Raw genomic sequence first — 15526 nt, 5'->3', positions numbered from 1 at the left:
GCCGTACGGCGGAAACGCTCCCGGGCGGTGCCGTTGGGCGCTGCCATTGGGGTACCGGCGATGGCGCTGCCGGTGGAGGAGTGGCGGCTGTACGCCGCCCGGCGCTGGGCCGCGCTAGAACCGGCGCTGCGGGAGCGCTTAGCGGCGGCGTCGCTACACGAAACGCTGCGCCTGGGCTGCGGCCTCCTCCGGTGAGGGGCGGGGCCGGGCGGGGCGGGGGGGAGTGGGGCGCGGTGCGGAGCTGACCTCCGTGTCCCACAGGCCCGAGGCGGAGGCGCTGCACCGGTTGTGCCGCCGGGCGCGCGCGGGGAAGGAGCCGGCGGCCGCACGGTTCTACCGGGAGGAGGGAAACCGGTTGTTCGGCCGCCGCCGTTACCGGGCCGCCGCGGGGCTCTACTCGCAGGTAGGTGCGGGGGGGGCCTCACGGCCCGGGGCCTTTGTGGAAGGGCTCCCGGTGGGGGGGGGGGGGGGGGGGGGGGGGGGGGGGTGGGGCTGCCGTGAGGGGGTCCCCGGGGAGGGGGACCCCGCAGCCCTGGCCGGGAGGGGCCCCGTGGGGGGCCCCCCGCCGAGGCAGCAGCTCTCCGGTGTCCGCAGGCGGCGTCCCACGAGCTCCCCGGCAGCCCCGAGGTGTCCGTCTGCTTCGCCAACCGCTCCGCCGCCCTCTTCCACCTCGGGCGCTTTGAGGTAAGGGGCGCTGGGGCAGCGGGACCCGCGGCAGCCACCCCCCCACGCCCCCCCCCCGAGATCCTGGGTGCCCCCGGGCAGGCCCGTGCACCCCGCGGGCGGCCTGGGGCCTCCCCTGCGGCGGGAGCGGGACTGGGGCGAGGAAAGCCCAGGCGCCATCGGAGGCCTGTTTGCACGCAGGGTGGGGTGGGCGCTCCTGCAGACCCCGCCACCGCCGGTGTTTGGTTGTCAGCACGAGAGGCTGTCGATCAGATGTGCTTCCAAAGCCTGCTTGAAGCATCCGTCGTCACTTCAACTTTTTGAGGCGTTCCTGTTCTACATCAGGAGGCTTTATCCGGCCAGCAGATTGGCTGCGCACGTGGGATTTGCTGATTAACATAGTCTTATTAAAATATTTTAGGTGGAATAAAAGAGCACGAGTCTCAGATGGTTTTCAAGTATGTTTGAAAGGCCTCGTCTTTGTTTCTAGGTTTGTTTGGAAGATATTGCCAGGGCTGAAAGTCATGGCTATCCAGAGAGGCTGCTGCCCAAAGTCTTGCTGCGGAAAGCTGAATGTCTGCTGTGTTTGGGGAGGGTACAGGATGCAGCAGACGCCCTCAGCGTGGCGGAGAATAAAATTGCTAAGGATGGGATCGTGACTAGTTCTTCACACCAGACACTGCTGAAAAAGTTAAGTCAACTGAAGATGAAAATACAGGAGAAAGAGAGTTGTCCAGAACCTGCACAAGAAGCATCTGGTGACATTCAAAGGAAGTCAGAGATCTGGGAAGAGAATGACAGTATTTCAGGTGCATCTTCATCTTTGAGCTTGAATTTCAATAGAGAGAGAGGTCGTCACCTGGTGGCCTCCCAGGACATCCTGCCAGGACAGAGCCTGTTGAAAGAGGAGGCCTTTGTAAGCGTGCTCTGCCCAGGGGAGAGTCACCTGCAGGCCAGCAGTGAAACAGCGTGGGACACTCGAGTCACTAACGCAGATCTTTATTGCCACCGTTGTCTGAGGCAGCTCTTGGCCTCAGTGCCTTGCCGTGGGTGCAGTTACGCAAAGTACTGCAGCCAGAAGTGTGCGGAGGTGGCGTGGGAGCAGTACCACAGGACGGAGTGCCCCCTGGGAGCGCTGCTTCTCACGTTAGGGGTCTTCTGCCACGTTGCCCTGAGGACTGTTCTAGTGGCGGGATTTGCAGAGGTTAGCAGGCTCGTGGAATGGTCCCACAATGGTGACAAGGATCTTCATAACCCTGAGGCAAGATGCAAAGGTCTCAGTGAGGCACCAGATACAGGAGCTGGTACCAGAGGTATCCCTGGTTGTAACGACAACGGGCAGTACCAGAGCTCTTACCAAGCTGTCTTCAACCTTTTGCCACACGCTGAGAAGCACAGCCCTGAACATAAGTTCCTTTGCATGCTGAGTGTAGTAGCTATATGCAAACAGCTGCAGGAAGCTGGCCTAGAGGCTGCTGTTTTGCGTCAGGAATCATCTGAGAAGTGGTCCAAACCAGAGACACGTGAAGAAACATCAGGTGAATTGTCTCCAGAGCTGAAGACTGTGGCAGAAGCGATGCTGAGGCATGTGTTGCAGCTGCAGTGTAATGCACAAGCGATCACTGTAATGCAGGAGTTGGGTAAGATGGAAACTTTTAAGCCTTTCTCTGTTGCCCTTGCCCATCTAGCTTGTGTGAAGAGATTATCAGTTGTAAAAGCTCCCATTGCAGATGGGAAGGACTGGCTTAAAATTTACTGGCCTTGTGCCATGCTGGCCTGTTCTCTGGTGCACGTGCAGAGGGTATTCAGCTATTATTTATTGCAGTGATACCAGAAACATTTCTGCTGTTATCTGCAATTGGTCACAGTGCTCGTTGCATAAGATGCGTGGGTTACTGAGCATTCATTCTCAACCTGCTTGTTTTTCCTCTGTCTTTAGGGTCCAGAGATGGTGCTGTTGTAAATAAGAAGCCTGTGCGCCTGGCGACAGCCTTCTTTCCTGTCCTCAGCCTTCTGAACCATTCGTGCAGTCCCAATATCAGCGTGTCATTTAGTGGGACAGCTGCCACTGTCAGGGCATCACAACCAATCCCCAGCGGCCAGGAGATTTTCCATTGCTATGGTAAGTATTAACTCTCTGTCTCAAGGCACAGACATTCTTTCACCTCTACTTGGCCTGTGAACTGATCGCTGTTAATATCATAATTCCCAGTGTAATGTTGCTGGAGTCTTTGTGTATGTGTAAGCTTTGATCAAAGATATCAATGCAAGAGTGTATCTCCTGAGCCCACTGTTATGTTTTCAGTCTCCAAAATATGATATATTTAGTCTCAGTTATAACCGTCTGGTGTTAAGAAATGTACCTTTAGTGATTTCCACCCTTGCCGTCCCTTTGCAGGGCCTCACCGATGCAGAATGAGGGTTGCTGAGAGACAACAGCTTCTCAGTCAGTATTTCTTTGAGTGTCGCTGCCAGGCATGCCTTGATGAGTTAGAGTCTGATGTCAAGAGTGTGGTGTCTGTGAGAAACTCATTCTGCTGTCCTAGCTGCCAGGCTTCAATGCAGGTAGTTACAATTGTGTAACTTACTGGGATGTGTAGCATCTGGGTCTCTGGGAGGTTCAGGAGTTAAAGACCCGAGCCTGTGACCTCTGCTCGGAAGGCAAAAGCCCCTGTAGAGTCAAGACAGTATATTGCGGTTCTTAGCAGCTTCCTTGTAACGTTCATGTATGCCAGTCTTCCAGCATTCTAGGGAAAATAACGCCTTTAATAGCGAGTTAAAATCCCTTTGAACTTGCTGAGAGAACCTTAGAATATCAGATCGGGGGAAGGGGGATATTTAGGAAAGAAAATGGAGGTCTGGGAGGTGTAAATCCAGGGGCTCTCTGTAGTGACAGTCATGCTCTCTGCAGTTCACAGGATGTAAATGAAACCACCTAGTGTGGGTTAGATGAGGAGAAGTCAACACAGTATGTATCTTGTATGAACGTTAGTTGTACCGCATGACCCTGCTTTGGTCTCATCTATAGCTCACATAGTCAGAGCTGCTCCTGGAAGTTTCTCATAAAATCAAATAAGCTGGTAGCAATTTGCAAGCAAGTAATTTTGTTTAATGAATGCAACTGAGAAACTACTTAGCATCTCTGTAACATAATACAGAGATAACGGAGATGGAAAGTAAGCTTTGAGTTGCCTGTGAGCAGGAACGATCGCAGGGATGATTTCCACAGGGGGAAGAAATGCTTTGTTGTTCAAATGAAGCTTGTGCAATCTCAGTCAGCAGAGAGAGCCTGTCGCTGCGTTTACGAGACCTTCAGCACCAAATGGAGAAAGCATTAGAACTGCTAAGAGACAGGAAGGCCGGTAAGGCTCAGCTTTCTGCTTTAAGGTCAGCAAATGAGCACACATCGGGAGACGTTGTTCTAGCCATGAGATGGCACTGTTGCTTATGCAGTTGGGGTCTTCTGGCATGCAGCCTGGTGTCCCTGGGGACTTGAGCTTTAGGGTATTTTATACCCCTGATCCAGGTGTTAATCTAAGTCACACGTTATTCCATAGTAACTAAAAGAACTCAGGGTAACATTGGAGTTATACGTTCCCAAGCAGGGAATAAGCAGGGTTGCAGATGAAGTTGATGTTGAATCCTAACCAAATCCAGATCTAGCCGTGTAGGATGCAGAGGTGAGATTGGACTTATTTTATTTCATGGATCATGGAAAGCTGGAGATTGGCCAGTAGGATGAATTCTGTACCCTGTTTGTTATAGATCAGGCTATCAAAATGCTCCTGAAGTGTCAGATGGATGCTGGAAACTTCTTGTCTCCAGAGCATTTGCTGATGGGAGAGATGGAGGATCGTCTGGCTCAGGTCTATGCTACGCTTGGTATGGCATTGTCTTCTCATCATCTTTAGTTTTCTGAACTTTGACTTTAATGTGACTGGCCTTTTCTCTGACTAGCCCTTTCACTTGTCTCCTACTGCACTTCTCTAGTTTTGACAGCAGGGCTCTCACAAAGACTACTTTAGCCAAAACTGAGTTCCCAGCAGCCAGTGAACACTAATGTGATCTTGTGTTCTTTTAGATTCCCTGTCCTGGTTCTGAGGTCTGCAGCCTTCCAAGAATGCTGTGGACATAGGTCATCACATTTTGCATAATGCTGTCATATTTTTTGGGTGGCAGTAGCTCTAGAAAGTATTTATTCATTACTCAGTTTTTGGTTTGTTTTGTTTTTTCCATCAGGGAAGTGGCAGGAAGCAGCCAGGCACCTGGAGAAGAGTATTGAGATTGTGGAAATGCATCATGGCTCATCGAGTGTGGAAATAGGTCATGAACTCTTCAAGCTGGCACAAATTCTCTTCAACGGGTAAATTTGCTTTCATTATCTGTCTCTTCCCTGCACCGCTCCTGTGTGTCTGACACAATATCGTGGCAGGTGGCCCTTGGCATCTTGCAGGGCGTCTGACGGGACCCTGGGCAGTCTGGCACGGGTACCGAAGTCGGGCATTACTCAAGTTCATTAACCCCTCTGGGGTTCACTTATACCTCGTGACTCCCTTTGGATCCATTTCTCTGCTTTGTGCCTCTCTATTATTTTCTTCTCCCTGTCCTATTTACTATTTGACAACTAGTCACCCTTGGTGTTTATACCTCGGTTGTATAATGTTGCTGACATCTTGTCAAAGGAGGAAATAAAATCCTCTTGCTCTGTTTTGGCCCTCTTTTGGCATGCAAATCCTGACTGCTGCTGAAAATCTTCTCACACCACCCCCCTTCAACGGAATTAATTTTAGTGGGAGCTGTAGTGAGGAAGCAGTGGGTACCTGTACTCAAAGATAACATTCCAAGTTTTTGTCCACATCCTTACCTTTTTTCCCCACCCTGCCTTTGCAGCTGAAGCGCACGCTATTTGCCTGGCGCTGAAAGGCAGTGGAGGGGAGGACCTGTCCCCGTCAACAGGTTTAGGTTTTTTTGGGAGGGGTTAAAGGTTGTGTAAGTCAAGGAGCTGAATAAAGTGGTTTGTGTACTCTGTTCTTATTCTCTTCCTATTTCAGATTTGCAGTTTCTGAAGCTCTGAGCACAATTCAGAGAGCAGAGGAGATCTTGTCAGTGCACTGTGGTCCTCAGAGTGCTCAGATCCAGGAACTACAAGAGATGAAGACCTGTCTGTTAGAGCTTCCCAGAAACATCCTTCAGAGGACTTAATTTCCCTGTCAAAGGAAGCTGCAATGTGATCTTTCATCAAAGCTAAGTTCCACGTGGTAAGGTAGTCATGTAGTACAAGCTGGAAAATCGTATGTAACAACTTGAATGAAACCTAAAATGCTCTTTAGTGAGACTGTTGTAAATAAAATGACCGGTTCTAACATGAGGGGTCTGTGTGTGGTATGGTGGGAACAGATGCTGTTGTACCATTTCTGCATGTGAGTTTGAAGCAAGCATTCGAGGTGCCTGTGGATGCGTGTGTTACTGGAGTTGTGCATCTCCCGTGTGTGGTACCCTGATGGTTACAAACACGCAGTCGTCCCAGCCACGCTGCCTTTTCTTTCTAATGCTAGGAAGCACTTTTCTTCTTGCCAGTGTGAAATGTAAATGGCTGGAATGGGTGAGGCAGCAGGCTGGGAAGTGCAAATTACAAGCTGTAAGAGGTGGCACTGCAGAACTGGGAGGGCTACCAGCACAGGCCTGTCAGTGACGAGGGATTCAGTGTAAACAACTGGCGTCAGGTTGGAAGACGGGATAGGGAAGAATGCAGAATACACCAGACAGATGCTTGCGTACAGGACACAGGACTGCATTGTGGCTCAGTCTGGGCAAGAGGGGAGTGTGAAGGCGTATGACGTAGGCAGGCAATCTTTCAAGGGAAAATACTGGGGCTTGCTGAGGTTAATAGCAAAAGCTCTTTTATTGCAGCATGAAGGCATAAGATTTGCAAGTTGTGTCTTTGTGCAGCAGAGCAGGGAGCCAGTATCCCTCCCAATACCACCCCTTCCATTTGGGCCCTACCATTGCAGATTATTGTGAAGGGATCTAAACACTCCTGGGGTCCAGGATCTTGCCAATGAAGAGGAGGGTTCCAGTGGTATCATCTCGCAGTACAAGAAGGAAAGGTCTGTCCACGTGATATTCTATGGGGAAGGTCAGGCGAGCAGCACTCACCCCAGGGTTTGGTGTGGTTCTTTCCCCATCTTCACTAAGCTCCAGAACTGCCTTGTGCTGCACGTGAGATAGCTTGATAGGTTTGGTAGAAATCTTGCCAAAATCAGGTGATGTGAAAAGTGATTGGAGCCCTGGAGAAAGGAAAGAAAATTCCATTAGCTGAAAGCATCGATTGCCAGTGGGGGAGCAGTACTGCTAATGCTGTGGTCCAGGAGGGTGTGTGGTGGCTCTGGTGGAGTTTATTGGGGGTAAGAGGGAGAAGCAGCTTACATCTGTTTGTACTGAGCTTCTCAATCTCAGGAGCGTTGTATGAGCTTGGTGGAAAGACGTCATAAAAGGTTGAGGAGTCCTGGACCAAGGTGATTTAGTTGCTGGTGAAATCTCTATTGACTGACAGCAGGACCTAACTAATAACCCACCAGCTTCATATTCTGAGAGCAGGAAGCAACTTGCCCACTGCTTTGAGCCCTGGCAGTCTGTAGAGGGTGTGTGAGGTACATACTTGTCTCCTTTAGTGTGCTGCCAAGTGCCTCTTCATAGTTTAGCTTTAGTTTGGGCAAGCTGAGCACAGCGTGGACTGTCTTCAGCTCCTTGTCTACGTCGTGGACAAACTCAGAAGTAAGGCTTTCCTCAATCAGAGTCATATTCTGGGTCACCTTCGTAGGCAGGAAGAACATGGCACTGATTCCCTCTGTCAAGGGCAGCTGGGCAATCTGGAAGGCCAGTTATAAATAAGAAAGGGTCATGTAAAGAATAAACAGTTTTACCCGTCCTGTAGCAGGCACAGGCCTGAATCTCGACTGCCTGGGCAGCCTTTCCAGTTAACGTTTGGTCATCTTCCCTCTTTGCTTTTATCGGCATGATGCTTCCTGAACCTTCCGGAGCCCAGGCTTTCATCGGCCCGTGCTGCACTCTGTGAATTCTGCCATTACATGGCGAGTGCTCTCCCTCGCCTGCTGAATCCTGTAATGAACTGTGGTATTGCTTTGGGGGATTCTCAGCTGGAACACCTTTGAGCTCATGCTACAGTGAAAGACTTGTTGAAAGAGGTAGAGATGGAAAAGTTTTGAGGAGTGTGCCCTGCCCCTCTTGCCCAACTTTAGGTCAAGCAATACAGGCTAGCAGGACCTGTGCATTACTTAAATTCTGGGCTGCTTGTCACACAGCCAGTGTAGAAGTAGGATATTCCACGGATCAACATACTGCCTTTCAAAACAGGGATTGCAAAACTAGCCTGATGGGAGGAGCAGGGCTGTCTTCTGGAATGGGTTAACAGGTAAAGTGTAGCCGAGCCTGTTCCTCAGTAGGGTTAGGAGACCTTGTGCAATATTTGCTCTCTGACCTTGCAGTTGAGTTCTGAGTCAAAACCATATCGCAGTATGGCTTTGGGGTCCGACATCATGGGCACCTTCACCGTTCTGTCCTCATGCAAATGGAAGTCCTTCAGGGCAGTCTTCTTGGTGTCAAACTTGGTTTTCCACGTCCCTGTTTTTTAAAAGATAAAATTGAGGATTTTCTGGAGTAATAGCGTATGAAACCGGGCTTGTGTCTGTGGCCGAGTAATCTCACGCTTTATATATACAGTATTTGTACTTTAGGAGTTGAGGCATAACTGAATGATGGTAGAGATGGAAATAGACTGATTGGAGCTACCGATTTAGTGCCACTCTTTGGCCCCTCCTTTTCATCTGAGAATTGGCTGAATGGGAAATAAAAAAATCAAGCCAGTGTATGGGTGGAGTAGCTATTGGGAAGTTGATGTCTACTTATGTAATTACAAAACTATTTTAAAGGGTAACAGTTGTGTCAATGCATATAAAGTGCTTCTCTCCCCACCCTTTATTTTGCTGCTTGTCTCTAAGCAGTAATTCTACAGGACACTGGCTTACAGCATATTCTAGAACAGCTCTCTAGTATCTCCCTCCATTCCCTCTACCGGGGCAAAAAGGCTCAGTGCGCTCCTTTAAGCTGTGCCTCCCCTAATGGGTAAGACTCTCTCTCTTGCGTTGCAGCTTTGTGAGCTTAAATTTTCTTCTCTGGTCTCTTACTGCAAACAGGTCAAGATTCAGCTTCCCAAGAGTACTAACCCCTCCCTTGAGGACTATTTCTGTTCAGGTACCATCCATTTTTCCTTCTTTACTAAACATTCTCAAACCCTTTCTCCCTACACTCTGGCTCTCTGGGGGGCTGTTTGCTCTATAGGAAGTGAGAGCATTCCCTTGCATCTCTTCTCACACGTGCTTTGTAGACCTTCTCTGTAATAAAGTACACAACATTCTTACCCTTGAAGTAAGCAGCCCCAGCAAGGAGAATACTGACATCCGCGGGCATGTCCTTCATAAACCGCATAATCCTTCCCTTTGTCTGCTGTCGTACCCAGTTGTTGATTTCTTGGAGGTCTAACTGGGTATTGCCACTTAGTGCCCTCAGACGCATCTTGTAGGACTTCTCTAGTTCGCTGTGGAAAGCAGGCTTCACCCTCAGTCCTGGGGAACAAAAACACCGGTATTGCAGCTGGCTCCCTTATCAAGACAATCTCAAGGCAGCAGATTGCAATCCAAAGCCCGGCAGCAGTTCTCTCGTAAAACTTCTGTGGCTGTGTGTATACAGAAACCTGCTTTGAAGAAGAATGACTGAAGGCCATTGGAGGAAACTGATCCAAATCCTATTGCTACCCGTGCTGGAGTACGGGATAACTCCCTTCTGAAAAGTAAAGTAAGAACAGAAGGCTTGGACACAGCTATTCCTACATCAGTCTTTCTTCTTTCTCCAGCTCGCTATATGAGTACGGCTTACTCAACCTATTGGATTCTTGGAACCAGCAGGTTCCAAAAGATAGCTCTTAGCTTTCTCAGCAGATGTTTATTCCATGCTGAAAGCAGACATTTCAAATAGTTCTGCAAGGAATTAAATAAAGGAACATGGCTGAATGCTATCACAAATAGAAAATGTGATTTGTGGTTCCTGGAAGTTAGCAACACCTGCCAGAAAACCTAGAGCGAAAGCAAAATTCTCAGCAGGTTTCTTCTAGGTCTTCCACTTGTTAGCTGCTCTGTCAGCAGTGTCTTTGTGTGCATAGGTCTGGTCTTTTATTTATGCGCACACAAACTTTCCAGGGCTTTTCTGGAGCAGGAAGAGCATTCCATGCACTGTCTGCGTCCTGGCTCGACAGAATGTCAGAGCCAAAGCTGCTAGCGCAGTGTTACTCAGTGTGTCCTACCTCTGCTAGTTGTTTAGGTAAAATTTGAGAGAGGGGAAGAAGGGCTTTTACTTTTCTCCAAGATGATCCTGGCGGCACTTTTCATGCTCTTCTCTGGTCCAGACACGCTGTTCAGTAGGTCCTTGTAAGTGTTGTGGACCTCAGCTTTGTTAAGCAGATCGTAGAAGAGAGCGCGAGAAATCACATCTTCTGTTCGTTCTCCAGCCCCTGCCCACGACAAGGACAACAGCATGAGGGGAGGCCCGTCCAGCCAAACAGCGCCTGAGGAGAAGGGGCAAGGACTCACCAAGCGAGAGACCAGAAAGGGCAGTAGCCAGGCTGAACGGAGACAGCAGCACGTTGGCAGTGGCTGTCCGGCTAGATTGCTGACGGTACAGGTCATAGCCAAAGTTGGAGACTGCAGCTGCCAGCTTGTTCACAGGGCTCTTATAGAACGGATCTTCCTCTTCGACCTCTCCGGCGTTGGCCCCATCAGCGGTGGCAGAGTTCTAGCAGGTACAGGGAGCGCTTCGGTTAGACTTGCAGTTTTTAAGAGGAGGCGCAGCTGTGATAAACATTCCAAAGGCAAGCAACTTACAGATACTCTCCTACGATCTACACAAATACTGGCTTAATCTTACTGATAGAGAGTGTAGGAACAGTTTCTTTACAGTGGCCCAGTAAAATGGAAGGCAGCGCTTGGATTGGAATCCACTATTTCTGCCTCACGGTCATCCCCTGATGTAACTACTGTGGTTTTATCTAGGTAAAGCAGGAGTTAGTCTCATTATGTTGCTAAATAAAATCCTAGTAACCCTCCTAAGTTACTAACTCCTTAACTTAACTCCTAAGGTACTAACTCCTTACTAACTTACTCCTAAGTAAGGAGTGCTTAATCCTTCCGTAAGATTCTCTAAAATTAAATTACCTGCTCCAAGTATCTTTCCCTCACTCTCCGCACGTTGTCTCCTACTCACCTGCTCAGCAGCTGAGTTCTGGGATCTGCTTGGGACCGTTAAGAGACCCAGGAAAAGGAGAACCACTGGAATCTGCATGCCTGAACCTACAGAGCAAGAACATGACAGAGGTGGTTTGAGCAACCGAGCAAATACATCTACTACTGCTACTATTCGCTGTACCTGGTTGTGACAGGGACTGCAATGACACGTGCTGCTGCTTGTCCTTCCCAACTGTGAAACGCACACCTGATCTCAGCGGGGTTTTCTTCTTTAGTCCGAAGTATTCGGCCAGCCTGGCCCCAATGACTTTAAAATTGGGCAAGCACACACGCCCGGGTGCGCCTGAGCACAAAAGCAGATGTGTGTGGCCCAGACAGCACTGATGCTGGCAGTTTCTGAGTGCCAAGGGCCGGAAAAGCACTAAACCTTATCTTCGGAGTTTTAGACTTTAACAAAGTCAATACTTCATTTATAAAAGGTAGCAAATCCGTATTGTTGAATGGGGCAGAAGGCGAAACTGGCTGGTTACTGCTCTGCTGTGCGAGCTACCTGCCTCAGGCAGTAGTTTGTCATGTGTCTGCGTGTACCGGGAAGGCTGTACAGCCTACGTCTAGTCTTTGCTTCTTATCTGCGATTCGATAAAGTAAAAGTAGAAGAGCTTTCTTAAAAGACAGTAAGGGAAGGGGGCTGGGAGTAAATACCTAGCGCTGGGCCAGACCTAGAGAAGAAGTGAAAGGCAGAGCTTGGCTTATTCAACGTTTTTAATGGAAGTGGGAGAAAAGTACCAAACTCCCCAGGGCTGTTCCTTCTGTGGAATCTGCTTTTAATCACTCCAGCACTGGCATATGTGGCCCTTCCAGACAGATCTGTCTGGTCCAAAGGACAGCGTGTAACCCAGGGTTTCACTGCGGGTAAACCAGAGCTACTGCAGAAGTGTCATGCCCCTGAGAACAGACGCCACTGAGGCTGGTCTGAAGCAATGTTTATATAGATTCCCAGAAATTAAAGGAAGAGGGTTGTATTTAACTAACCCCTGTGATCCAGGCATCCAGTGAAGTAGGAGAAAGAACATGTGTTTCAGATTAACTTCAGCTATAAAGAAAACATTCCTGCTGGTAGAAATACAACTTAAAGCCACGTGGCTACAACAGCCCCAGTGCAGGACCCAGTCTGCTCAGGCAGAGGTTGTGCTTCAGTGGAAGGCAGTTTGCTGTTTCCCTTTCCTGCCAAAACCCTTTTTTTCTGGAGGCAGTTCTGCCTTGGAGAAAAAGGTGTCATGGTGGAGGTTTTAAGTTTTCATCTACGGTCAGGCAGCGTAACGCGGGAGTGGTACCTTCTCCCTGTGCACTTGCATGCCGTGACCTGCTGCCGCCCTAGCTGCCGAGCAGATGGGGCGTTCTGGTGCAGATGTGCATCGAGAGGATTTACTGTCCTGGAACAGACCGATGCGCTTGGTGGTACGACAGTGGATATGATGCTGGCATTGCTCATATCATTGCAGAGTGTTACAGGGGATAGGCACCATGCTGAGAGAGAGATGACAGAAGCCCTGCGTGACTCTAAGTTAAACAGGTCTTAGCGAGGGCTTTGTGAGGATGCCTGCACCGAGCAGTGCTCTTGCATGCTGAGCCAAAGAGGTTTGGTTCTGTCTAGTTTAGAGATGAAGGTTTTCCATGGAGCACAACCTTTTCTCTGAAAAAAAAATAATCATCTCAACACAACCCCTGCTTCCAACTACGCTGAGCTCCTGGGAGCATGAGAGCGGAGATTGGTTTTGCAGATTTGTATTGTTTTTGCCAGTACTGTCACCAGCTTCATATTTCTCACACTTTGCCAAAAAGCAATTTCCATTTTAGAAAGACAAAGCCTTTTGCGTTTGATTTGGCCTGGACATCTGGATTCTATTTGCACATCTCCTAGCACAGCCAAAAGTGCAGAAAAAACTAATTTGGTGGGAGCAGAGGTGGGATGGTTTCGGGCACGACACTAAAACCTGTGGCTGTCTTTAAATGGAAGAGAAGGAGCAACAGCGTGCAGCGTGTGAAGCTACCGTCGGGAAGGCGCAGGAAGAAAGCTTTGAGAAACGAGCTGAGAAGGCACTTGGTGCAACGGGAACATCCCGCTCTCCCGCTGCAGCGGGACGAGTCTCACATCATTTATAAACAGTTGTGATTTTAGGGGTGCTATGCACCATCCCCCGCGAGTCCGGGCTGCTGGCTGCGCTCGCTCCACCCCGCGGCACTACCTCCTGAAGCACCCCTGCGACCACTAGCTCTAGGGGGTCTGACCGCCACCAAATCCCTTACCCTCGCAAGGAAAAAGCGAGCTCCCGGCTGCAGCACAGGCGCCAGAGGCGCAGGAATCCACGCCGGTTCCCAGGCGCGGTTGGGTGCGGGGGACGCTGCGGCGCCCGGCCCGCGGGGCGGTGTCCCCTGGGCGCCCCCGCCGAGCAGCCGGTGCCCCCCGTCCCCCCCCCCCCCGGTGCCCCGAGCGCTGCCCGCCCCGGGGAGCGGGCCCTTACCGGCGGCTGCTCCGGCGGCTGCGAGGCGGCGGCACTGCGGCTTCGCCGCGGCCACATCTGCTTTTTGCCGCTCCCCCCGGCCCAGCCTTCGGCAGGCTTCAGGTTACAGCTTCCCGGGGCTCTCTTAAAGTGCTCTGCCCCCATTTCCCGCGGGCGCAGCGGCTCCGCAGCCCCGGCCGCCCCCCCCCCCCGGCACGGAGCCCCCCGCGGCGGGCGCGGCCCGGCGGGGGGCCCGGGCTGGGGGCCGCGGTGCTCCCCGCCCCGCAGGAGCGAGCCTCACCCGCAGTGCTGCCGGCCCGCACACGAGGGGATTCCCCCCCCCTCGCAGGTGCGGCGGCGTGCGACGGATCGATGGGTCCGTGCCCGAGATCCGAGGGAGACGCGTGTGAAGTGGAAGCAGGATGCTGTTGCTGTTCAAAGCGGTGAAGGGGAAGATGTTCCGAAGCGGTTCTACCCCGCAATAGTCGCTAGTTAACAAGAAGTTATTAACTGAACCGGCTTGAAGTTTTTGGCCGCAGAGAAAGAGACTAAAAAGCCAAGGGCTCTTGGTAAAAACGATGAATCGACAGAGTGCTGGGGGAGTTCACAGACGAGAAATGATCTGGAGAAGGGAAAGGGGCAGAGGAGTGTCATTATTTTTTGCAACAGGAGACTCTAGAGAAGCACCCATCAGTGCACACTTAAATCAAAATAGTGTATTTTTCGTAAGTATTAAATTGTAAAACGCATTGTAACTAGGCACTGCAGAAGATTAAAGATAAGTAGTTGGCGGGGGGACATGACCCAACCCAAATTAGTGCAAGACAGGTCCCACTGAAGGCTGGCAACAGTCGGATGTACCGTCAGACTCGACAGCTGGGCAACGCAACCAGACAACAGTTGGTTTTCCTCGTCCTTAGTCGTTCTTGGCTTTTTTTCCCCTGGCCATTAGTTACTGGCTACCAGGAGAGCCAGGATGCTGGGCTAACTGGACACGTAGCTAGCCTGATCCGGGGCAGCTGTTTGTCTGCCTGGAAATGCTGCACGTAAATGGTAGCCAGTAACGTCGGTGCGCCCAGCCTAGGCTTGCGCTGGGGCCTCTCCCCTTTGGGCTGCCAGCCTGGCCGCTGACAGGTAACGAGGAGTTACTCGTGCGTGCTGGCACGGAGCTCTCCAGTCCCTCTCGGGGAGGAAAGGATGGCTTTAGAGAAGCGTTACCCGCTGCTTTTGCAAGGTGGGAAAGCGAATCGGGTAGCCTGCCCCGTGATGAGTCGGTGCTTCAGGGGTGACCCCTTCTAACGAGAAGAGTAACCGCTCTGCTTGCAGCTGCTGCGCGGCTTGCCCTGCGAGACATCGTCTGCAGAGAGGTGTTTGTACTCGTTAGTCGTCCGTCGTCGGCCCAGAAGTGGGGGTGTTGGCTGTGGAGGTGTCTTCTGGTGGTTTTCATCTCCTTTTGATACCTTATTTGTGGTACTAAAATGCCCTTTATGGAAGGACCACTAGAGAAGTTTTTACATCTCGTCTCTATCTTGTTGTGAAAGCCCATCTGTTTAAAGACAGGTTCACTGTTAAACCATTTAAATCAGAGTGGCGGTTGTACAGAATGTTATTATAGACCAAAGCAAGCTTTGTGCCCGTAGGTGAAGGGTGTCCCTGAAATGGTGCGTTATACTCTTCTAACTAGATGCAAGGGCTTAAATCAGGTTTGTTAAATCAACAGAAGCATTTTGCTGTCGTTCTGGTTTGGGTTCAAGAGAGCAGGCAGCGTGCTGCCTGAACAGGGCTCACCCCTGCTATGGAAGTACCGATCGTGTTCACAAGAATTTGCTCTGGTAAGGAAAAAAATGCATCTAATATTAAAGATACTGAACCTTATTTGATATTCTCAGCCAGTGGTGCAAATAAGCTATAGAGCCGACGCGCTGTGCTAGTCATGTCTTTTCAGAATAGAGCTCAGTCAAAATGAAAGCTTAGCAATGCAGAGTGGAAATTCCTGAGCAGGACATTAATAGTCCTTTGCGTTTTTACAAACTGCCTCTTCTGGGGAGC

General features: G+C 50.6%; 2 protein-coding genes across 4 annotated transcripts; one reads left to right on the top strand and one right to left on the bottom strand.

Annotated features, from left to right (window-relative positions):
* Nucleotides 1–5: 5 nt before the first annotated feature.
* Nucleotides 6–6031, top strand: SMYD4 (SET and MYND domain containing 4). Of its 3 annotated transcripts, XM_064468072.1 has the most exons (10): nucleotides 10–191; nucleotides 262–403; nucleotides 595–684; nucleotides 1154–2303; nucleotides 2603–2785; nucleotides 3062–3228; nucleotides 3893–4025; nucleotides 4429–4545; nucleotides 4903–5026; nucleotides 5715–6031. In XM_064468072.1, the coding sequence occupies exons 1-10, from the start codon at nucleotides 61–63 to the stop codon at nucleotides 5863–5865; spliced, it is 2388 nt and encodes a 795-aa protein (XP_064324142.1). In that variant the 5' UTR covers nucleotides 10–60; the 3' UTR covers nucleotides 5866–6031. The 3 variants fall into 3 exon arrangements, with proteins under 3 accessions (XP_064324144.1, XP_064324142.1, XP_064324143.1); XM_064468073.1 differs by lacking the exon at nucleotides 595–684; XM_064468074.1 differs by lacking the exons at nucleotides 3062–3228; nucleotides 3893–4025 and having other exon boundaries at nucleotides 6–191.
* A 515-nt stretch (nucleotides 6032–6546) lies between these two features.
* Nucleotides 6547–13618, bottom strand: SERPINF1 (serpin family F member 1). Its single transcript, XM_064468077.1, has 8 exons — nucleotides 13499–13618; nucleotides 10996–11081; nucleotides 10326–10527; nucleotides 10091–10246; nucleotides 9102–9305; nucleotides 8162–8304; nucleotides 7322–7532; nucleotides 6547–6950 (listed from the first exon to the last, which is right to left on the bottom strand). The coding sequence occupies exons 2-8, from the start codon at nucleotides 11071–11073 to the stop codon at nucleotides 6691–6693; spliced, it is 1254 nt and encodes a 417-aa protein (XP_064324147.1). The 5' UTR covers nucleotides 11074–11081; nucleotides 13499–13618; the 3' UTR covers nucleotides 6547–6690.
* Between the last annotated feature and the right edge of the window lie 1908 nt (nucleotides 13619–15526).

The sequence above is a fragment of the Phalacrocorax carbo genome, chromosome 17 (genome assembly GCF_963921805.1).
Source record: "Phalacrocorax carbo chromosome 17, bPhaCar2.1, whole genome shotgun sequence".
NCBI classification, from domain to species: domain Eukaryota; kingdom Metazoa; phylum Chordata; class Aves; order Suliformes; family Phalacrocoracidae; genus Phalacrocorax; species Phalacrocorax carbo.
The sequence above is the reverse complement of the archived record's forward strand: the minus strand, read 5'-3'. Positions and strand labels throughout refer to the sequence as shown.